This window comes from Silurus aristotelis, assembly GCF_946808225.1.
Source record: "Silurus aristotelis genome assembly, chromosome: 13".
In the NCBI taxonomy this organism is placed as follows: Eukaryota; Metazoa; Chordata; class Actinopteri; order Siluriformes; family Siluridae; genus Silurus; species Silurus aristotelis.
In genome coordinates, this window is record NC_139586.1 from 24,218,608 (window position 1) to 24,243,521 (window position 24,914).

The 24,914-nt window shown below is 37.8% G+C and overlaps 2 protein-coding genes across 8 annotated transcripts in view; both read left to right on the plus strand.

Annotated features, from left to right (window-relative positions):
- The first annotated feature begins 279 nt into the window (after nucleotides 1-279).
- rtca (RNA 3'-terminal phosphate cyclase) lies at nucleotides 280-7,502 on the plus strand. The gene is made up of 11 exons (XM_083557970.1): nucleotides 280-783; nucleotides 937-1,037; nucleotides 2,615-2,758; nucleotides 3,130-3,253; nucleotides 3,643-3,701; nucleotides 3,840-3,981; nucleotides 4,594-4,715; nucleotides 4,807-4,865; nucleotides 5,061-5,155; nucleotides 5,715-5,819; nucleotides 6,493-7,502. The coding sequence occupies exons 1-11, from the start codon at nucleotides 739-741 to the stop codon at nucleotides 6,589-6,591; spliced, it is 1,095 nt and encodes a 364-aa protein (XP_083414096.1). The 5' UTR covers nucleotides 280-738; the 3' UTR covers nucleotides 6,592-7,502.
- Nucleotides 7,503-12,581: 5,079 nt separating this feature from the next.
- cdc14ab (cell division cycle 14Ab) overlaps nucleotides 12,582-24,914 on the plus strand; it is a 49,210-nt gene continuing 36,877 nt past the window's right edge. For 4 of the 7 annotated variants that reach the window (XM_083559199.1, XM_083559201.1, XM_083559203.1 and 1 more), the window contains exons 1-5: nucleotides 12,976-13,210; nucleotides 13,516-13,606; nucleotides 14,840-14,915; nucleotides 16,993-17,040; nucleotides 20,297-20,389. In XM_083559199.1, coding sequence (XP_083415325.1) covers nucleotides 13,141-13,210; nucleotides 13,516-13,606; nucleotides 14,840-14,915; nucleotides 16,993-17,040; nucleotides 20,297-20,389 — 378 coding nt within the window. In that variant the 5' untranslated portion in view covers nucleotides 12,976-13,140. Of the gene's footprint in view, nucleotides 12,799-12,975; nucleotides 13,211-13,515; nucleotides 13,607-14,839; nucleotides 14,916-16,992; nucleotides 17,041-20,296; nucleotides 20,390-24,914 lie in introns of those variants that run through there. The other 3 variants (XM_083559202.1, XM_083559205.1, XM_083559200.1) reach the window with 2 other exon arrangements.

A 24,914-nucleotide genomic window follows, 5' to 3' on the forward strand; every position in this document is an offset into this window, starting at 1 on the left:
TTCTTGTTTGTAATAAAAACAAACAAACAAACAAACAAAGAGTGTCCAGATGGGATTGAACACAGAGAATTAGTATCTTTGTACATTTGCTTAAGGAAAAATGCACCTTGAAAAATAAATAGGTTCACCAAAAAATTAATTGTCCTTTTGGTTTTCAGCAAAGAATGGCAATTGAACGCATGCGCACTTAGCGTCCTCGCAATTTTTGCGCACGCGCAGTAGGGTCCAAGTCGTGCGCGCGATATTGGCAGTTAAACGCATGCGCCCTATCTTCCTTGCGGATCCTCCTCGAGCCTGCCAGTTATACGCATGCGCAGTCTCTTTCTATCAGTTTGCGTGTGAGAGGGGACTAGTTGCGGGCAGTTAGCGAGTCAGCTAATCTACATCCGTATCAGCGGAACTCAAGGAAGATTTTATTACAAATAAGTTTGCTTTTGGTTTACTTCAAAGTAAGCATTAGTTAGTAGAGTTTAACCGACTACTGCTTACTTATAGGTCCTGGGTTTCCTTGAGCGCAGTGGAGTGTCGGGAAGTTTGGCGGTTTTAGCCCCCGCATTGTTTGGGAACCGGTATATATTAGCTTGCAAGCTAACTTTGGCCATTGAGTTGAGTGGAGCTCGGTTTTCTAGCGGTTCACAGAGGTTTGCGCATCTTCTGCTCTCAGGAGGTTTGTGTTATCATACCCCAAAGTCTGTGAAAGAAAATAATATTCGTAGTATTCGTTGGATTTTTTCAAAAATGGCCGCAAAGGCGTTCGAGATGGACGGAAGTGTAATGGAAGGGGTGAGTAAACTAGACCACCACCACCACCACTACTACAGCTGCTTCATTTAGGGATTTTATTCATCAATTATTTATTGTCTAAAACAAATACGATGATTGAGTCTGAAAATTTTATAATATCGTCCTATTTTTGTGTCTCTTTTTTCCACTTAGGGCGGACAGATCCTCAGGGTTTCAGCTGCACTCAGTTGTATCCAAGGCTCTTCTCTGAAAATCAACAAAATCCGGGCAGGAAGGAGCACTCCTGGTTTAAGGTCTGAATTACATTTTTTTTAGATAAATAACTAAATATGTTTGGTTTTACCATATTGAATGCGTCTATCTATTTTCCGAGTCTCTCTTGGGAAACCCTCATCCCCCTCCCTACCTCCTGAATCCTGAAACAAAGCCAAGTTTGCTTGTTGGAGTCAGACCTCTATCCAAGAGCCTAGGTTGACCCTCGGGCTGAAACGTTATTATGACCTGGTGGTACATTTATTAGTTTACAACATCTCAGGACACCTTTTGAAGCTGTAAGGTGTCTGTATTCATCTCTGAACTGTAGTGCTGAAAGGAGGCCTTTGTTAGATCTCCACACTAGCACATGGCCACATGAGCTCGAAGACTTTCCTCACATCGGAATGAAGTTTGTTTGTTTACATGAACGACCAAGAAGGATGCCGGCTTTGAAAAACTTTTATCAACTATAACCAAATACATCACTCTATTGAATTAGTTTTTGGCCTGTTCAGATATGACCAGAATGTCCTGAGATACATTTGGGGTCTGAGCAAAAAAAAAAAAAAAAACACAGATGTAATTATGGTACGAAACATATCTCCTGAAAGCATTTTTGTAGCTATTAAAATTTCAATGTGTTGAAAGATAATCCTGTAATTCTATAATACATCTGGTTTTATTGTATTTATTGTCCTATCTACTCAAACTTCCCCAGATTTTTACTCGTCTCCACTAATTATCTCGTATCGCAATGTTTTTGATTTCTTATATTTCTCCAGCACATTGGAAAACAACATTTGGGTATCCTGTATACTTCTGTATATTTGCGATTTTTGTTTTAACAAGAATAGGACACGTATCTCCTCAATTTCTGAAAGGACCTGAATGGCTGACACACGTTCCTGTTGGTTTTGTGGTTTGTTAATACTAAATAAATGTCATTATTTACATATTTAGATCCAAGAGATAGAAAACCTGAAGCAAATTTCTAGTGCAATTAGATATCGCTATAAATATTTTTAAACTATAGCTTTTATATCTGGCTTGATTGGAGTTGCGTTTATCTCCTCGTCTTCTTTGGTTCCATGTAGAGGTGGGTGATGTGCCAAATGTTGTATGGTAATATGATACATCATATGCATTATGATATATACATATATAAAAAAAAGCAGTTATGCCTTTTTAAAAATTGGACCAATAAGTAAAAGGTACATTTTGCAATTTGACAAAGTTCAAGATGCACAAATTTTGTACTAATCAACAGGCCACAATTTACAACGTAAAGCCACTCGTCAATCGTTTTTATTATTGTTTTCCTACACACCTGCTTTGATTGTAATTGTAAATACCTTCGAGAGTAACCACCAACTGTCCCCGATCAATTCAGTGTCATTTTAACTTCTTTTTTGTAAGAGTTTTATGACTTTTAGAAAATCTTGATCATAGTTTCAGTATTGTCATATGGCACAGGTCTAAGTCCTTTCGTATATAAATGCGTAGGTCTGTTGTGAACACTTACATGATGTGTACAGTTCGATACAGACAGCAACAGCAGGGAATATGAAAAGTCGTTGCCATTGTTCACCGTGTCTTCCCCCACACCCCTCACTAGGCCTCAGCATCTGTCAGGCTTGGAGCTGTTGAGGGACATGTGTGATGGGAATCTGGAGGGAGCCACTGTGGGATCCTCAGAGATCACACTGACTCCCGGGAAGCTCAAGTGCGGCAGTTACATCGCTGATCCGCAGACTGCTGGGTAGGAATGGGTTTTTTTTTTTGGGGGGGGGGGGGGGTTCTCTCATAGCATCTCAAATAAAATTAGTTTGTCCACAGGAAAAACTAAAGCCAGGAACTCCACCCTTTTTATTATCAAAGTAGATCTATAAATCTAGTAATTATTTTTAAAGAACAATAAGGCCACTTTTTTGCTTTAAAAAAATGTATTTGAATTTTCAGTCTTATTTAAAAAATACTTTCTATAAAAATAAAATTTCTTTCCATTTGTTTATTTTTTCAATTGCTTTCTTTCCCTCTGTTCCTTGTCCCCCATCTCATTAATATTATAATACATTATATTGATTATTATTGAAAATTTTTTAGACTACAGTCAGATGCTGTGTTTTGTAGGAGTGTCGGACTTCTGCTGCAGATCTCGTTGCCTTGTGCGCTGTTCACTGGGGGACCTTCAGAGCTCTGCTTAAAAGGAGGAACCAACGCTGAGATGGCTCCACAGATCGATTACACACTGAAGGTCTTAGGGAATTTATTTTTATCTGCTACTTAATTTTTTTTCCCCTAACACTTCTTGGACATCTATTCCTTACCACCTTCTTCATTTGTTACTTATTGTTTTTTTTTCCTTAGTACTTAATCATCTGTTTCTTTCCCATCTTTATCTACCTTTCTACATTGCCTTTTATTTGCTGTTCATGCGACGTTTGTTTGGAATCAGATGATATTGATGATAGCATTTCAAACTTTTTGACCATGTATTGTAATGTTTTTTAATTTGATGATTTATTTAAATTTCCTCAAATATAGTTTCCATTCAGTAGATAAAATATTGTAAAATGAAAATGTTCTTTTTTTTTTTTTTTTTTTTTTGTACATGTTCTTTATATTTTATATTTCCGTTATTAGGTATTTAAACCCATCTTGGAGAGATTTGGAGTTCAGTTCGACTGTGACTTAAGGATGAGGTAAAAAAAAAAAATACTTGTTATTAACAGCTCACAGTTTATATTTATGTACCTTGTATCCAGTTTTCAATATTTTGGTTTTTAATTACCTTTTCACTTTATTTTGTACTGTAACTCAGTTTGATTTTGCGTTTGCAGAGGTTATTACCCCAAGGGTGGTGGAGAAGTGGTGGTAAAGGTGAACCCTGTGAAAGAGCTGAGCCCCATCAACATGACAGATAGAGGTACCATCACAAAGATCTACGGTCGGGCCTTCGTGGCTGGAGTGCTGCCTTTCAAGGTAAAATACATGTTTGTGTTTATTATTTAATATAATGTTAAGTTAGACACTACAGCACTACTTTTTTTACTTTCAGAAAATATTCTTCCAAGGAATCGTTTGACTTTTTCAAAAATGTACATTTACATACTAGGCTTTGTGGAGTTAAATAGGAATACAGTTTACAAACTAAAAGTGTAGTCTTTCAGCAATGTGGAAAGACACCTGTAATGATTAAAAGTAACAAAGTGCACTGAGGTGGGTGGTGGCCAATTCACGACACTTAATAAATATCAGATGGTAGTAAAATCCTGCAATAACTTGAATAACTTTTCTCACCATGGAAATTTGGTTTTCACCTTGTGGGTTGTGCCCTCTATCGTTCAAACTGTGCAATTACATCTGATGATCTAATTAATAGAAGAAAAAGTGTGTATAAATGTTTTCTTAAACAACATTAAATTTGTAATAGTATTAAGAAATTTTGTTGCGACAGTTAAAGTTTTGGTTTCGCATTAAATTAACCCCAATGAACGTGAATATATTTTTTACACTTTTGCATGATAGAACTTGGTTCGTGTCTCCTGTATATTTTGATGTGTAAAGTCTGGTTTGATCGGTTCTTGTCCTTAGCTGGCGAAGGACATGTCCGCTGCAGCCGTGCGCACCATCCGGAAAGAGATCAAAGATCTTTACATCAACATACAGTCTCTGCAAGAGAAGGACAAGGCCTGTGGAAACGGAAATGGCATCATGTAATTGTTTTTTAAAAGGAAAGAATTATATTTCCTCATCATTTTACACTTATGCTTATGGGATGTGATTTGTGTCTCTTCCTCCACCCAGAATCATTGCAGAGTCCTCTACCGGCTGTATTTTTGCTGGTTCATCTCTTGGAAAGAAAGGTGAGCACTTTTTTGCAGTAAAGCTGGAACAGTTGTTGTTTATTTTTATTTGGTAATTCATCAATTTTTCTTTGTGCCCAGTTAGCAGGTTATTTTCTCAAAGAAGTAATGAAAAACTAACAACAGCAAAATTCTATAAATGTCTAAATCATAGGAGAGTCTGATGTATTTGTTTTTTTTTTTTTTGTCCCTCAGGTGTTTATGCAGATAAAGTTGGGATTGAGGCAGCTGAGATGCTCCTGAGGAACATCAGGCACAACGGCTGTGTGGATGAGTTTTTGCAAGACCAGGTCAGGATTTCACAGACACACACACACACACACACACACACACACACACACACACACACCTTGTTAGTCCAAGCTAATTTACATTTAGATTTACGGCATTTGGCAGATGCCACTTAGTTTTCAGTTATACTGCTAGGAAGTTGTGTTGTGGGCCTTGCTCATGTGCCCAATGCTCAATGTCTGCTTGGTGTTGCTGGGATTTGAACTCATGACCTTCTGATCAGAAGTCTACTGGCCTACTGGCAAACTGCTCGCTTTTCTAACATAGTTTGATTAATGATGCTAATTCTAGTAGATGCACTGTGAAAAATCTAAAAAGGAGAGACTACAGCATCTTCCAACATGAGTGACATAAAACTTAGCACTAAGAGATGATCGGGTAGAAACAAACTTGGATTGTTTCCGATTGATTCATATTAAAATAAAAATCTGTCTGTGTTGATATCGATGAGGACTGCTACTAAAAATGTCTGTACAATAATGATGCAAATTTTACTCACCCCTATTTTTAAAACGTGCCCTATATTCATTTCTGTTTTCTTAACCACTGTTTTTACAGCTGATTGTCTTCATGGCCTTGGCTAACGGAACGTCCCGGATGCGCACAGGACCGATCACTTTACACACACAGACTGCCATCCATGTAGCAGAGCAGCTCACTAAGGTAATGATGTCCCTGTGATGAAGAAAAAAGACAGATTTTCATATTTTTTAGGAAGCCCCGCTCAGTTTTCTTTATCTTACAACAACAATGTTGCAGCTGGTGGTGTCTCGTCTCTTCGTCGAAGTAGATATTTTTGACGTAATTATTTATTAATTTGATCTTAGATGTCAATTTATGGTTGAAATTTGTTACCTATATTTATTAAGTCATGGTAGAGAACATTTTGACAGGGAGATGAAGTGTCAAATGTACTACTTTTAAAAATGCGTTTATATTTAAATGCTTATTAGAAATCGATCAAACACGTTTTTTTTCCTCCAGCTCTGGTCTGCGCAGATGTTGAAACAACCTTTGATTTAGCGTGTAAGCAGGGTTTTAGAGCAACCAACAGGTTGTGGAGAATGTGGAGGATTGAGCCGCAAGGCAGGAGGAAAAGCAGGTGTATGTGGTTTATGGATGTGGTGAGCGATGACATGCAAGTGGTTTGTTTGAAAGAGGCAGATGAGAAGGACAGTAATATGGAGATGGTTGATCCTCTGTAGCAACAAAAACAGGTGTTTGGTTTCTCCATTGAGTTAAGCTGTAGGCACTAGAAACGGCATTCATGCACCCTTCCTTCATATATTAGGTCGAAGCCACACTAAAAGTGTGAATGCATTGTCTCTAATTCCAGGCCAAGTTTGCCATACACAGAGCAGACGACGAACACGCCAACAACGACACCTACATCGTCGAGTGCCAGGGCGTGGGCGCCACCAACTCCAACCTGTGAGCTCGCTTTCGGCGCGCCGACGGAGGTCATGTAGCAGAAACACACTACTGTAACCGACCGGACGGCGCGAATGCCGTTCTCGTCCCGGCGTTTCTCTTCGTGCTTCCACACGGAACAGCCGCTTCATTAGTCTTTGAGCCGACCCAGAGTCGGTCCGCTTTGGTTCATGCTTTTTATAATAATCTCCCGTTTCTCAAATGACTTTTGTTGCTCAGGGTATTGCCTTACACTGTAACCGAGCGTCGTGTGTCCTAGGAGCTCTTTCGCATTAAAGATTAGTTGGTTAGAATCTTCAGTATTTAACCAGACACTACTATTTTCTTTTTCAATCCACTTCACTCTTTGGTGTGCTGGACAAGAGCCTTAAAGAAACGGTAATTCCACAATCTCAATCAGAACAAGGTTCAAATCCTGATCATGTGCATGGAGCTAGGAATATGTATGTCACCAGTAATTATAGTGCACTGTGTGTACATGGAGCTAAACGAAATGGTTTGCTGTTCCTGAACAAAACAAAAATTGATGTAGCTGCTTTGCCTTTTTGTTTATTTTTATATTTTTTTGTAAATTATTTAAGTTGATGAAAGACACCAGGAGTGGTGTTTTGTTTTGTTTTTTTTCCCCGTTTTTTTAAGCTCTCTCTTTAGCTTTATTTGATTTGTAATGTGGTGGTCTGGGCAGAGTCCTTGAAAATGGTCAATTATGTATTTTTTTTCCCCTTGTTTGTTTTTTCTTATATTTTTGTAGTGCTTACTACTTTATTTATGAGAAGGGATTATACCTGGTGATGTTTGTTTGCCACTTTTTTCTTTTTTTTTTTTTTTTTGCTTCACTGTAGGTGACGATGACCTCTATTTACTTTAAGATATTTTTGAAAGAGAAAAGATCACAATAAAATGGTTGAGAATATAGTTGTTTAAATGTTTTCTGTGTGTGTTCTATAACGTCTGATAACACTATGGGCTGTAATAGAAACATAAGTAACGGTGAAATTCTCCAGTGGTCATTTATTTGCTAAATCGTATCGTTTATCAATTTGTATGTTGTGGAATATATGAGAAACAATTTACTTCCTGTCTTGACTTATGTTGTAGTAGCTATAAAGTCATTATCTCACTAGCTTCTCTTTTTTGCCTCTCAGCTGATGCTAATAAGAAACAATAACACAGTTTGTTATGTAACCCAGAAACTGCTAAACATCTCTCTAATTGAGCAGTTTCTATACATGACGATGTATTGAGGCGAGTGCATGAATGTCAGAGCTGCCGTTATTAAAATCCGACCAATCAGAAGTCGACAGTGCTGTGGTAACTAGTTTTAGGCGACAGCCTTGAAGGCTGTTGCTCTTACCACGGGCCTCTTTGTGTTTTAAAGGGGTTGATAGTGCAGTTACCCCAAGCAGATGGAAGAACAATGGTGTGAACAGAAGAAAGGAACGAATTTGCATAGAGCCCTTGGGTCTGGGAAGGCCGCATCAATGAATGAGTGAGAAGATGTTCAGTGGGGGTGGGAGAGAGTCGCCTCTACGCTATCTTCACCATCCAGTTGAATCAGATCTGCTCTCTATCCCTGGGAAGAGCTGAACAGCAGTGTGGGGGGTAAATAACTTTACAGCCAATAAAAGTCTAAAAAGAAATGCATGAGAGTAACCTGAGTTACAGGAACTTTAGGTGTAAAGTTTGTTTATTAAACAATTTGTGTGATTAAATTTTTTGCTTCTTTTTTTTACTAGATACATTTTACAACACTGATATATTTATTTTTATGTGGTAGATTGGCAGAAAATATTTTCATGTTATTTTTTGAAAAGGGAATTATGTGTTTTGCTACACAAGAGTTTTCCCTCATGGTTAATTATTTTTTTTTTATTTCTTTTACATTTAGGGCATTCGATTTGATCACATTTTTACATCATGCATTTACCTGAATTTTTATCTGCAATTATGTAATGACGTAGTGAAATTCATCCATGCATGTTAAAATAAATAATCTAGTCTAACGGGGGGGGGGGGGGGGGTCTCAGTCTGTAACAGAAAATTACATGAGCCGGAATTTATACATTTATTAAGCAGACAAATAAGCATTACTTTTCAAGAGATATCTAGGATATTAAAGGACCATTATTACCATCATAATGACATGTTTTTTCATATTCATTGCTATTGAAATCAAACTATGTACTTGCATATTTATATGGTGGTGGTGGGGGGGTCTAACAAATAATTAGGCTATGTTAATAACTACAGGTCAACCGATAGTGGATTTGACCGATACTGAGAGATAATTTGTCGATAACTGGTTAATCAACCAATAATCTTTTGAATAGATGCTGGATACTAAAACGAACATAACACTCTATGTAAAATAGTATTGAACTTTAATACGAAGAACACCTACTGAATCATTAAAATGTGCCAAATAAAATAAATATAAATATCTATTCACTAATACATTTATTATAGCGTTCACTGTCCAACATGTAAAAGAACAAAATAAATAAATAAATAACCATGGCGTCAGTGAGTCACCTCTAGGGGCCGCTCTCGTATCTATCTATCTATCTATCTATCTATCTATCTATCTATCTATCTATCTATCTATCTATCTATCTGTCTATCTGTCTATCTGTCTATCTGTCTGTCTGTCTGTCTGTCTGTCTGTCTGTCTGTGCATCCTTAGACCTGTCTAGACAGGACAAGAACAAGGGAAAGTACAGTTTTGTTCTGAGAGTGTAGATTGAGTGATTGGAGTTTACTGGTGGTTTACTTATTCGCTGGATTCAGAGTGAATATCACTCACTGAACACCACACACTTTGGCTCGTCTATGGGTTTTCCATGATGTCAGAGCCAAAGTATCGAATCATCTATAAAGCACACAAGCAAGCATTGAGAAAAAGAGCTGCACATGGCAATAAAGGTTTTCTGGAGCTCAACACCTGAACAAAACTACATGACAAGCATCTGAACACACCAGCATTAAACTGTGGTCTTACTTTGAATCTTAGATAGACAGATCATTTAGTCCAGATGCCAGACAAAGCCTGAAATTCACACCTCTGCACCTGAACATGCGTAACCGGAGCCTCATGTGAGGAAACCTGAGCGGGTCACGTGACCCAAATCTCCACTATTCTGTTCCACTGGTGCACACTATGTCCCCACAGACCCAGTGTACCACAATCTTTTTTGTGTATCAGCCCATCCAAGTTTCCAGAAGCTGGACAGAGCATAGAGCATTGCAGAGAGTCCAGAGTCCCACAATCCTTTTTGTTTTTTGCTGACGTTCAAAGGCATGTCAGACGCTGCATCCTGGAGAGCCCAGGAGAACAGTGAGTGCAGTGAGGCAGCATCCACTGTGCAAAAGCTCTGGATTTCCTTAATATCAGGTAAGACCAATCCTGTTATTTTATTCTGTGCATAATTGTGAATGTGTGACTTGCTTTGGGGTGATCACGTCCTCACCCCTTTACAAACACACCCCCATTCAGTCTAGGGTACAGTGGGGTGTATTATCGTCACACACATCACCAAGAGTTCTTTATTCATTTTAGAGAAGTGAAATAACTGGTTTTGAATATCGATATAGTCAAACAAACAAACAAACAGACCGGTAAGCAGGCGGGCGGGTGTGAGGGAGGGTGGGCGGATGGACGGACAGACAGACAAATAGAGGGATATATATATATATATATATATATATATATATATATATATATATATATATATATATATATATATATATATATAGGCAGACAGAGAGACAGACAGACACAGAGAGACAGACACAGATAGATAGATAGATAGATAGATAGATAGATAGATAGATAGATAGATAGATAGATAGATAGATAGATAGATAGATAGATAGATAGATAGATAGATAGATAGATAGATAATAGCCACACAAACCAACAAAAGCAAATATATAAATACATGAGCGACAGACAGACAGACAGACAGACAGATAGATAGATAGATAGATAGATAGATAGATAGATAGATAGATAGATAGATAGATAGATAGATAGATAGATAGATAGATAGATAGATAGATAGATAGATAGATAGACAAGCAACAGTGTTAAGTAAAGACATTTTTATTTAAATGTGTATTATAAATAAAATAAAACTAAAAACACATAAAACACTAATGAAACAAACAAAAATAATCACACAAGCAAACAAACCATATGTAGGTTCATGGCGTGTGAATTAAAAGCTCTGAAAAGAGTGACGAAAAACGTCCAGTGTCTCACTGGCACTCAACCACCAGTCATTTGACATCACCACAGTAGATGTCAGCACAGAGCACACAACATCATCAAGGACTCTTCACAGCCCAATCACTAACTGTTGTTCTTCCAACCATGAGGATATACAGAAAAATCAGACAGGAACCAGCAGGTTCAGAGGCAACCTTCCCCCCTAATTATCACTCTACACTTCACTGTTAGAACATTGATGTTTTACTGATGTTTTAATGAAGTACTGATGTGTTTTGAATCATCCTTAATATATGCAAACCAGTAAGTGCATTTCTCAAAACAATTTGTATAAACAGCACAACACATTGGATTTCTTGCAAAAGCCTGTACTTTTCTTAAAATCCTTAGTTCATCGAGTCTTTTTGTTACTGTTCACCAACAAGATCGTCTAAATGTTCAGTCATGTTGTCAGTACAACGTTTCAGTATTTCCTGATGTAAACTATGGGCTTTATTACAGTGACTAAGAATGTACAAGGCTGATTTTGCATTTATGCGTTTCAACAGCACAATTAGAGGGACAGCGCATGTAGGACGTTTTGGAGACAAGGTGAGGAAGGCGAGATTGAGATGGTTTGGACATGTTCAGAGGAGGGACATGGGGTATATCAGTAGGAGAATGCTGAGGATGGAGCCACCAGGGAGGAGGAAAAGAGGAAGGCCAAAGAGGAGGTTTATGGATGTGGTGAGGGAAGACATGCAGGTAGTTGGGGTGAAAGAGGCAGATATAGAGGACAGGGGGGTGTGGAGATAGCTAATCCACTGTGGTGACCCCGAATGGGAAAAGCTGAAAGGAGAAGAAGAACAGCACCTTTTTTTTTTTTTTTTTTTTTTTTTTTTATTACATATTTGATTTATTTTTGCCTGCAAACGACCAGGCAGGATTCACACTTTTTGTAATAGTGTCTGTTCATTTCCTGGTTGTTCATCAGAAAATGTAATTCTGTGTTTTGCTCTGTCTGTATCTGCTCACCAATTGAAGGTTAACGAGATTCATCTGACCGTCATCTGACCGTCGTAATTAGCATTTTACTGCATGTCGTACCCTGAATGTATGTGTATGTGACAAATAAAATTTGATTTGATTTGACATATTTTAGAGAACTAGTTAGTTATTGGTTTATCTAATGCAGTACACATCCCTCTATTACTGAAATTCCAGATTCATCTGCACAATTCATCAATTCAAGTCCAAAAAGTTGATTGGAAATTTTAGATGACAGATTGGTTTAACCATTTTGCATTTTATTAATTATGCAATGAGCTGATGCCTAACTGTTTTGGGGTTTAGACTATTCAGGTAGTACAATGTTATAAAATGTATTACTTCAAAAGCACAAAAGCATTCACAATTTGACCAAAGCAATAAAAATGGCTTTTTATGATGTGCACTACAGGATGAAGTGACTACAGGATGTGGAGGCTGAGCAAAAGTAGTTTTGAGAAAATCTGTAATGTCCAATGTCAATGCATTATAGTTCCATCGTCATTAATGTGAACTGTTCATGCTAAATGAAGTCCCAAACCATTGTAGCAGATGTTTATATTGATTCGAATATAAATGCATCCTTATAGTTCTTGAGCTGCTCAGTAGCTTCATGGATCTTCACGGATGGTTCACGTTGCTGCGTTGCTTTCCTGGGTTTTTGTTTAGCAGGCTGAGTGCTGCCTGTGTTCTGATTGGACAGGAGGGGGACACGTGACGCCCCTTTAACGGTAGTGCGAGGATTTTTTTTTCTCACTCTTACGAGGGAGGGACGAGAGAGAGAGAGATTTCAGAAGAGCTCGGCTTAGTTTAGACTGCTGAAGAAACTCGGGTTTTTGCTTTCAGGGGACGGATTTGGTTGAGTTTTATAGAGTTTTACACACGATTATGGAGTCGAAAGTGGCCGCCGCGCGCGCTCCATTCATTGCCGTTTGTCGTTAGCGTGTTAGCATCGCGGTGCGTAAGTTGTGTGCAGATGAACGCGAATTAATGTCAAAAATAACCGTGGATTCATTTCAGAAGTGTTTGTGATTTGTTTTCATCAATTGTAATGTTATTTATTCTAAACAATTAATTATATATATATATATATATATATATATATATATATATATATATATATATATATATATATATATATATAGCGATAAGTTTGCGTGCACGAGGAGGAGGGAGGGGGTGCGCGAGCGCGGGTGCGCGCGAACGCGAAAGCTGCAGGAGCTCGAGACTTCGGGGGGAAAAAAAACAAAACAACCCAAACAAACAAAATCCCATATGACCTGAGAGCACCTGGAGCGCATGGACGTGATCTTGTCTTCAGAAATGGCTGATGATCATGATTTAATAGGAGCTTCGGAGTTTATTAAAGGTACCTTCTTGAATATTAATTCACCTTTGATTATTAAATTAGATTTTCCTTTGCATGCGGTAAGTTTTTTTTTTATTATATATGCTAATGGAGGGCAGGCAACCCCTAAAACACCCATGCGGCTTTACCACTCCATGTTTTATTAGGTTCTGATGTAATATAGTATTATTTACACTTTAACAGCGCCTGCTTCAGCTGAGAGCAACTGCGTAGAGCTAATCGCAGTTCTACCTGTCCAAATAAACATCCATATGAACCCAAATACTTTAGACATGTCATTCTTTTGCTGTCTTTCCCCTCCCCAGATCGCCTCTATTTCGCCACACTGAGAAGCAAACCAAAGAGTACAGCGAACACGCATTATTTCTGCACAGATGATGAGTTTGTGTATGAAAAGTAAGTGGAACCCAACATTCACACCTTGCGCTGCCTCCGCCCATTTTTTTTTTTTTACACAAACAATTGAAAGAGCTACTTGATTTTCCACAATTAGTCACTTTAATGACTTTGTGCACATGGAAATGTTTGTGTCATAACATCAACTTCGCACTACACACTCTTGATATGTTTGGCAAATAATGTAGCTTGTGTACTAATAAATTCCCACAAAGCTCCTGCAGATCGTTGATGCTTTGGGGCTCGTGTGATGTACGTGCTTGAAGTTAGGCAACGGTCCTTAACACGAAATCCGTACATTATACGGAGAAACGTTTGTGGACGATCGATCGGTACATGCTTCTTTTTAAACATCCCATTCCACATTTCGTCTCAATTTAATAATATCTCCTCTCTTCTGGGAAGATGTTACACTAGATTATGGAGTGTAGTCGACAAGATTTGTGATCATTTAGCCACAAGGGTATTAGTAAAGCTGGTTCTGATGTAGTGAGGAAGCCAGGAGTGCATTCAGCGTTCGGATTCATCCCAAAGGTGTTCAATATGTTTGACATGTAAAGCATATCTTTTGTGCACAGAAGCATTATTATGCTGGATCAGGTTAAATAAAGGGAAAATTCAAAGCTGTTGTCCAATTATACAATTGTGTGCCTCCAATCCCATGTGGGTGGAAAGTTAGGTGTACTTTACATACTTTTGTCCATATTGTGTATATGCTATAGGATTCTTTTTTTTTTTGCTTGAATTGATGCATCAGTGGTCTCGCTTTCTGTCGGATTTTTTAAAGTTTTTGCAGGTGTGGGAAAGTTTTTGGTTAAAAATAACGATAGCAGACCAACACTATTCCACCAAGTACCATCTTTTTTATAACCCAAAACCTGGTTGCTTCTGCCAAGTAGTTACAACCGATTTCATATTCACGTTAAATATTTGCAAACTTTTCTGTGTAATTATGCACCAATAAAATTAATATTGATGTTTATCATTACTGATTTTACTACTGATTGTACTTTTATCAGTCCATAGTATACAGCATTGTTATAATGCATTCATAACCACAAGACAGCTGTAATACAATATAAAACAAGCTGATATACATATGGAATTAATACTTTGAGTATTTCATAAAACAATTTCTGGAAATATTGTAATTAATGACTTACTGTAGTTACCAGATAAATCGGAAAGTAATTAATTGAATGTTCTGTGTGCGTTATTTGTGTTCTGTTTCAGCTTTTATGCAGATTTCGGACCACTCAACCTCGCCATGCTGTATAGGTACTGCTGTAAACTCAACAAAAAGTTAAAGGTGAGGGACTTGCTTGTTTTATTTGCTTTCTTACAATCCTCCTACTAGAAGAATGTACAGTATGCACCAGTGACAATGAAGCCACTGTGGGTGTCCCACTCACACCCACTGCGACATTGTTGGCATGCATGTGTTGCGCATCGTAATGTTGCAAGCATAGGTCAGTACAAGGTGTAATATGTTTTTAATTCTGAGATTCTGTTTCAGAAGCTAAATTAGGTCAGACAAACAATTGTAGGGCTGCTTTAGAACGCATTCCCTCTCTGTAAACTGAACACACTGAACGCAGTTTCTGTTTTTAGCGCCTGACTCACCTGTCTTAAAGCTGCGCTGGCTTTTTTTGTTTGTTTTTTATTTAGACAAAAATCCTGTCCTCAGAGACTGTGGGATACGCTTGTCTGAACGTCTCTCCGTTACTCAGCAAATTGTGTAGCCTCAAGCCGAGCACAGCAACCACAATTTGCACAAAAAACAGAGAGTCTGCAGTGTCAGGACCTCAGCTTGTAACTCAGGGTTATGATTTAAATCATGATCATCACAAGGTCTCAGGATTTACAGTGAGGTCAAAAAGGTTGAGGTCGCTATTAACAAAGGATTGTGTTCTCCAATGTTTTCTATTTAAAGCCATTTTTCCATTACAAATTATATGATTAGACGACCAACTTCAGACCTATAGTACAGATCACCATGTCATCATATAACAATATTCAATTTTCCTGAAAGTAGTGTTTTGCTTATTCAAACATTGTTTATTCTCGCTGTTTAAATATACTTAAACTTTGTTTATTCAATAAAAAATGTCAGTCATTTTAGATTTTCGGGAGATAGTGTGATGTTTGGTAGAAGTATGTTTCCTAGAAGTTTCTTCTGTGTTCTGTGGGTTATATTTTCATTTACAGCATTTGGCAGATGCCCTTTTTCCAGAGCGACTTATTTCCTTTTACATTTGAGCATTTGAGGGTTATGAGCTTTGCTAAAGGGCCCACCAGTGGAAGCTTGGTGGTGCAGGGGTTTGAACTCGCATCCTTCCGATAAGAAATCCAGCAACTTGATCAGTGAGCTTCCTGCTTTCCTGCCAAAACATTCTGGTATAGGGACTGGCTATACTGAATCGCCCCTAGGTGTAAATACGTTTGTGTGTGTGTGTGTGTGTGTGTGTGTGTGCACGCGTATATATTAAAATATGTAGTGCTAGATACATTGTTTTTCTTTGTTGTTTAATGGTAAGATTTTCACATGCTTGCTAAATAGGTAACAGTATTTGAGTCTCTTGGCAAGCCTGTATTATTTTTTTTTTATATATACCACCACAGATAGTCCCCATTTGTTGTTTTCTGTGAGTATGTTTTTGACCAGTCCATAATTAGTGTTATTTAATCTTCAGGGCTCTGCTGAAATGCTCAATTTGAGGTTTTCTAATCGGTCAGAGTCACAGTTTCTAATGAAAGAAGTCAACAAGCCGAGCAAAACCCAAAGCAGATGTGAGCCAGGGGTGGAAAATCCTTGAGTAATTGTAGTTCTTACAGTATGACGAAAATGACAGTTTATTTTGGACTTGAGTGTTCTTGAAATTGAAAAATATATTTAATTGAATATTATAATTTGATAAAAATTTCAATTATTTGCGCTAATTAACATTCGTATTAGAATTTATAATAATAGACATATAGTTGATATAAATATATATACCTATAAGAAATCACTATTTAAACGAATTGTTGGTCAAATTATCCAATAATTCACATCAGCATAAAATGAAACTGATTTCCATTAATGCTACGACTTATTAATTACCGATTGTCATTTAATATTGCATGCTATGTTTTATTAATTAAAAAAATTGCAATTATGTTTAAATATAAATTTTTAATTCAAAAATCTTTTTTTATAGACATTTCTTTATTTATTTTTTATAGCTTTCAATTGAGCGAGCTTTCAACACCCCATTTCACTCCTGATGTCAACTCCCAATCTGCCAACTGCCTGTTTTCACCGTCATCTACCATGTCGTAAAAAAGCAGGGGTTAAAATAATAATAATCCCTGTTGTGTCTGTGTGTTTTGTTCTGTTTCTGAAGCTGGCCAGGTGTAGTTACCTCATGTGTTCATGTTTTGGAATGTTGAAGGTAAAGTGCTCTGGTAGACGCATGAAGTTCCTTTCATTCCACCCCCCCCCCCCCCTTCATTTTTATTCTCACACTGCACCCCACCCACCTGACACGTGTGCTAGACCCTGCCTCATGTTTGTACCATTTACTCTGTCACTATGGGGACAGCATTCTCGGTGAACGGCATGTAAAATAAAAAGACGAACAGAAGGGGTGGAAGTGGTATAGTGAGGGACTTGGAAGGAAATGTACATTTGGTGGAATTTCTATCAGGTCCACATACCGTGTAGGTCACTTTGTCGGTGTACAGTTACCATTGATATGCAGCATTGACGATTGATGCGCTGTTATTTCCTAAATACAGAGTGATTTATATGGTACCTGTACTTGTGTGTAAGAAAGGGTGGATGTGAAACAGTTTCCTGATTATAAGGAAGATCTCTCAGTAAGTCTCCATCGTTGTAGTTGCCAGTGGTTTTTAGAAAAAAAAATTATTCGTGATAAAAATAAATAGTTTAATTGCAACATTAATAATATGAACTCTGAAGATGAATAATGTGTAAATAGTGTGATGTGTGGTGTGATGAAGTGCTGTCATCACCCTGAAGTTCATTAAAGCTTTCTTGAAATGTTTTATTCCCTTATATACCACAGCAAATGTCCTGCACTATCAATGTGTATTAGTTAATAAATAAAACATTATGACGTTATATATATATATATATATATATATATATATATATATATATATATATATATATATATATATATATATATATATATATAATATGTAAAATAGTATAAATAGTTCTTGTTCTCACTTATACTATAGCAGCTGTAAACAGTTGTTCTCTCACCAGCCTCTTTTTTTTTCTCCCTCTTTCTCTTGATTTGAAAGAAAAAAAAATGCAGCTTGTCATGTGACCAAGAAACCCACAAAGCAAAAAAAAAAACTCCTATCTAAGATGTAGGACACTGGAGACATCTTCAGTTAAATAAATGTTACATGAATTATCTCATAGTAATGAATATTTAAATGAAAAGGTCCTATCATATGTGAGCTGTTAATGACAATTGAAGGGAAATTCACAATTAGAAGGACGTTGTTCATGGTAATATTCATATGATTTTATTATCATTTTTAAGATATATTTGCAGCATTTGGTAAACAATCGTTTGTAGGGGTAGGAGAGGTGCTGGGTAGGTAAGAGTTAAGGAGCTTGGTCAATGGCCCATCAGTTGCATCTTCACGGTGCTCGGATTTGAACCCCTCAGTAGTCTGATGCTTATAAATACCATGTATTAAATGGAGTATCAAAAGATCTTCAGTGCTACACTTTAGGTTAGCATTCAGATTATTTCCATTTATTTCCATTCTTCGTCTTTGATCCCTCTCGCTGTAGTTTATTGGCGTCGCACCCTTTTTGCGCATGCTCTCGGACATGTTTTTGTTGTAAATTCTCAACCCGGGCCAATCTTTAACCTGAACAGAAGATAAGAAGTGCCAGCTATGCACTTAAACGTTGGGGTTTTATGGAAAAGAATGCCACGTTTTTGTATATTGTTATACACAAGCACATTTTAACTGAATTGTGAAATCAGATTGGCCCAAAGGTGTCGATTAATTAGCTGTAGTGCTGCTGATTTGTTCCAATGCTTTTGTTTCACTAGTAACAGCTCATCTACAAAACTTTGTAACAGCCAGTAACTTTAGGTCTGTAGCTGATTTTACTATAAAATGCATTTTATTGTAACAGTAAAAGTTGGAAGGTGAGGCAGCACAAGGATGTAGCATTGATTTAAATGTGATGCAAAATTAAATAAATCATCTTGTGTGCCCAATATTTGTGGTATAAGAGGAATAAAACACTTGGGGATATGCTTTTATAGGAAAATAATAAATTTTAAGGTGAAATCTTTTTAATTTCCGTCTGTTTTATTCCGTACACGTGATGTCACAATTAAATTTTTATTAAAGTCATTAAAAGGAAATGCTGTCCATGTTATATTGTTGTTGAGGCAATAGCGATATCTCTGAGAATATATATTTATCCTGCCCCAGCTTTCTTTCTTTCCCCATCTTGCATATTTGTCTGGCACATACGCTACAGTGCAGAAACAGATGCTCAGAGGGCATTTCAGTCTAAGCGCTTCAGATTATTCCAATGCATTCGCCCCTGGCCTGTTTGGTCCTTGCATGATCTGGCTTCTTTTTTGGCATCAGAATGCAAAGCTGTGTGTCTGGCTCTTGCTCACCTGCAGCTCACCTGCTCGGCCACACCCCCAAACTTGTCCCTTTACCCCCCCAGGCGAGAGGTTAACAACAACAGCAACAGCAGGGGGCAGGTGCTCGAGTATCTGTCTTATTTCTGTGCATATGCTACAGGCTGCACAGATGCTCAGCTAATCTGCAACCTATCTGTGGGAGTTTTCAGAGCAGTAATATGTGACAGGAAATAAATTCTCAGGATGCACCATAAACATTTTGGTCATCAGTGGAAATATTTATTCATATTTATATTATTAAAGACCAACCAGAAAGAATTAATAGAAAAAGAAATAAAAGCTGAAAAAAGTCATTGAGTTCATGCATTTAGGTCTGTTTGCAATATTCCCAATTGAAATTAAAATACGAGATGCACAGGATTGTATTGAGTCTAATGAAATTCAGGGACAGATTTTAGTGTTCATTGCCTGATCCATTGCAACTGCTGCCGCCTCTGAAAAGGTACCCGAGAAGAGGGGTTGCCAAATGAACCACGCAAAGTTAGCATTCTGTTAGCAAAGTCTCTTCAAAGTTTATTGTGACCGAAAAGGGTGTTTATTCATTTCTGAGTAGGGCCTGCCATGTAAAGTAAATCCATACATCAAACAAATACACAAACAAACTCGCAGGACATTTATGGACAAGGGCCATGTGTGTAACAACAGATCGGGGAGCACGTACATCACGTTTTAGAGTCAAGACTGAATCAGGAAGACCTTTCGAGAGATTATTATATTTTCAGATATCGAATGTTTTGCATGTTTTTCTGTTACACCTAATGTACCCCAACAATAATAATAATAATAATAATAATAATAATAATAATAATAATAATAATACCTGTTTGCAGTGAGAATTACTTTTGATATATTAACCTTAGTGTTTAATCAAATACCAAATATACTTTTGTTTTTTCCAGTTTTGTTTAAATGCATTTTTTTGTGGTCTTTAATATTGTAAATATTTTAAATATAATTGATTGTCTTTATTCCCCTTGTTGCGCTTCAGTCTTTTACACTGGCCAGAAAAAGGATTGTGCACTACACCAGCTTTGACCAGCGTAAAAGGGCAAATGCTGCTGTCCTCATCGGTGCCTACTCGGTGAGTATCCGCTATCTCTCCATGCCGCATGTAATCGAGCTGCTTCTCTCTAGATCTCTTCTCCTTCCCCTTTCTTCCTTACACACTTTCACTTTTCTCTTGTCTTGTTGTGCTTTCTAAAAACTGAAAAATGATTAACCAGATTTTTTTTTTGTTGAGTAGGCATACAATCAAGTGTCAGATCATGTTACAAATAGTTTAAATGCTGATAATTAGAAAGCAATTGTCAGCATTGGTTCAAAAATTTGTGCTTTCAGGCACTTGGTGGGGATAAAGTTGTCACTTGTCGGCTGAAAAGGTTTACATGCAAGCCTTTTTTTCTTTAACAAATTGCAGTAAATGACAACTTTTAACTCCTAATAGGAGGAAGGAAAAGATCATTCAGACTTCATTAGAAATGACGTTTACATGGTTATTCGCATACATGAATAGATTTCTATTAATTATTTGAATTTGGTTTAGACCCTAATTTTTTGAATTTTACATAATTATTGTCATAGGGGTTATTCATTCATTAAAGGGGATTGTTTATTCTCATTATGCTGTCCAATCGTCCTGTAAGGTAACGAATGTGTCACTGCGACCTCACAGTCCTAATCCCAGTTCCTCGCAGTGAGACACTTAAACAGTGGAGGATTGAAATGGCTTTCCACTGAAGACACGCCATTCACAGACGTTTGTGTGCGACTGCTATTTGGCAAGTAGGGAGGCCTTTATGGATGCCGTGCAACGGGACACGTTGGCGTGCCAACGCCGTGGAGGCCACAGTTATTGTGTGTGCACAATGTGGGGGACTATCCGCCTGTCAGAAGTCGGGTTTCATCAGTGCGGGACAGTGCTGTGGGTGGAAACTGGAACACAGCCGAGACAGTGTCTTACACACACTGATGTGTGTAACAGATGTCAAAGAATAGACAAAAGGGCAGTATAGCCATGTGCTGCAGTAATGCATTATGAATCATTGAGTTTAGCAACATGGTCAAGTCAAGTCAAGTCAAGTTTATTTGTATAGCGCTTTTCACAACAGACATTGTCTCAAAGCAGCTTTACAGAAAACAACAGTGAAGGTGAATGGTGTGCGTTTGTCCCTGATGAGCAGCCGTGGCGACAGTGGCAAGGAAAAACTCCCTTAGATGATATGAGGAAGAAACCTTGAGAGGAACCAGACTCAAAGGGGAACCCATCCTCATATGGGTGACATCAAGAGTTTGGTCATAAATCTTTCAACAATACAGAACAATTTGTGATCATCATAGATCCAGCATCAGCTTCTCCATGCCAGGGCCTTTAAACACTCGGCATCTACTTCTCCATGATCATCCATAGGTCCATAATCTTCACGAGGTGGGACGTGACTGGAGCTGGCCAAACCTCAGGATGCCTCGGGATGGGGAGAGAAAGAGAAGCAGTGGAGAGGAATTAGCATAGCTGCTGTTCATGATATTAACAGCACAAGTTGATAATGTGCATGTAATCATATATTCTGGAGCACAAGGTTGTGATGTGATGTGTGTGATGTGTGTTATGTGTAGGCTTTGCTAAAAAGATATGTTTTTAATCTACACTTAAACTGGGAGAGTGTATCTGAACCCCGAACACTGTCAGGAAGACTATTCCAGAGTTTAGGAGCTAAATGTGAAAATGCTCTACCGCCTTTAGTGGACTTTGCTATTCTAGGAACTACTAGAAGCCCAGAGTTTTGAGATCTCAGGGAGCGTGACGGATTGTAGCGTGTTAAAAGACTGGATAGATACATGGGAGCCAAACCATTTAGTGCTTTATAAGTGAGTAGCAGTAGTTTGTAGTCTATTCGAAACTTAATAGGAAGCCAATGTAGGGACGATAAGATTGGGGTTATATGATCGTATTTTCTTGACCTAGTAAGAACTCTTGCTGCGGCATTCTGAACTAACTGAAGCTTGTTTATTAATGATGCAGGACATCCACCTAGTAATGCATTACAGTAGTCTATTCTAGAGGTCATAAACGCATGGACGAGCTTCTCTGCATCAGATATAGATAACATATTTCTTAGCTTAGAAATATTTCTAAGGTGAAAGAAGGCTGTTTTTGTAACTTGATTGATGTGATTTTTAAAAGATAAGTTGCTGTCTAAAATAACTCCCAGGTCTTTTATCGTTGAACTAGTAGTTACAGAACAACCGTCTAAATGCAGGCTGAGATGCTGGAGCTTCTGTGTACTATTTTTTGGGCCGATGAGCAAAATCTCCGTTTTATCAGAATTTAATAGCAGAAAGTTATGGGTCATCCAATCTCTTATTTCTTCAACACACTCAGTTATGCGAGCTAATTGAGCTGTATCGCCTGGTTTGGATGAAATATATAGCTGGGTATCATCAGCATAACAATGGAAGCTAATTCCATGCCTTCTAATAATATTTCCTAATGGAAGCATGTATATTGTAAAAAGCAGGGGTCCTAGAACTGACATGGTGATTTGCTTGGCATGTTTCCTGCTAAAGTCCATGGCAAACTTGCAAAAGCTTCCTGTTTCAGCTGTGAGAGTGATTTCAAGACATTCTTCTTTTATCAAATGCATTTTTAAAAGCTAAAAAAATTTCTAATATAAAACCTGGAAGACATTTCCCAATAAGGTGTTAATTTCCCTTCTGTATGGATTATGTATTTATTTAGGACACTATATAGTATATATATACATATATAGTATATATATATATCGCCAGCGTTTTCACTTTTTAGTGTTTCGGCAGCGCACAGCTGAGTGTGTGTTTCTTGTGGCTCCGTATAGTAGCCAAAATAATGTTTCAGCCCAAAACGCATGGCTACACATGAGTCGATTCTGGGTTTTCTTCCCAACTCACGAGTGGCCGGGACCCACACGTCTAAACGCCTAAATGCTTCTTGGATGATCTGTGACTCTATTGAATAAATGTCCCTTAGAGGTGCCGAGGTGGTGGATGAGAGTTGGACTGTTCAATGAATAGTTTACTCTCCTCGCTTTATGAATGCTGTGTGTAGGAGTGTGAAGTGCACAGTGTAAATATAGAGTATAATGACAACAGGGACACAGACTGCCTGTCCTCACACTGTCCATGACCTTTTAGTCTGGTGTTTGTCAGCGTAACTTAACAAAGGTACAGCATGGCTGCCTGTCAAGAACGAATGCCCTTCTATTTCTTTTGCTGAAATTGCACACGAATATCTGTGAAAACTAAACAGCACATTTAGTGCATTTAATAGCCATATTACATCAAAATACAAATACAGTGCATTTAAAAAATCTCTCTGCAGTGGCTGTGTAGAGCAGGTTATGAGAAAAAATTTGTTTATTGAAATAATTACTTTCACTCGTGTATTTATTTATTAAATCTCACACAGTATGGTGATGTGATTTTCTTGTCTCAGGATGTTTATCGCCGGCTTTAAAAAAGAGGCTCCACTACCTGCTCTACACGGCCACTGCCAGGGACGTTTTGACCGCACTGTATCTAAATAAAAAAAGAAAAAATTATTTTAAATGACGGTAGTCGCACTGTACGGGGTCTTCTTTATGTTCAAGCGTGAAATGATCCCAAATTTTGGAAACTTTCTGCCGTTTTCTTTGGACTGAATCTTCTCATCGCCCCTTACTGTTTTCTCTCCGTTCCTTCATTTTTTATTCTGCAGCGTCTTCTGTGTCCCCCGTCCAGAGCGCTAAAGAGTTTAGCGGGTGGGTACGTCAGTTATAATGGTCCGTGGGAAACGCAGCGCTCCGTTTGTAATTAAATGGACTAAAATAAAAAAAAAATGCCTTAATGAATTTTTGTAATCACATTACTTGGGGAATCATTTCAGCCATATACTGTGTGTGTGTGTGTGTGTGTGTGTGTGTGTGTGTGTGTGTGTGTGTGTGTGTGTGTGTGTGTGTGTGTGTGTGTATATATATATATATATATATATATATAAAATATTATACACCAACCAGGCACAACATTATGAGCGGTGAAGTGAATACAGTGATTATCTCTGTGTGGTCCGATACAACAGACGAGCTCCTGTAGCTGAAATTGCTTAAGAAGTTAAAGCTGTTGATGCCATAAAGTTATGCCTGGTCAGTGTATAAATCCATACTATAACATAAGTGACAAACTTGTCGAAAATGTCAATAAGGAAATGTGCGAGTGTTGCACCACTCTGTCCAGAATTTCTTTTCCCATCACAGCAAGTTCACAAGTGTTTTATTCCTTGCATAATGCTCCAGTGATCCTAGAATTTGATCTCAGTGGCCTTATGGTGAGTGACATCATCTACAATAAGTAAAAATAATAAAAAATTTGCTCATGCTCCGTTTTGTAATCATGTACCATACGGATGATGGGCAAACCTGGAAATGGAAATCTGCTTAGCGTAGGCGTTTTTATAAAGACCTCTACATTGCTGTACGTGTTTAAACTAATCATCCATTACACAGTGTCACATTAAAGGAGCTCCCTCAGGGATATGCACACGCTGCTTTGTCAGGCTAAATGTAGCCTGAACTCTGAACCAGAGCTCGAATTAGCGT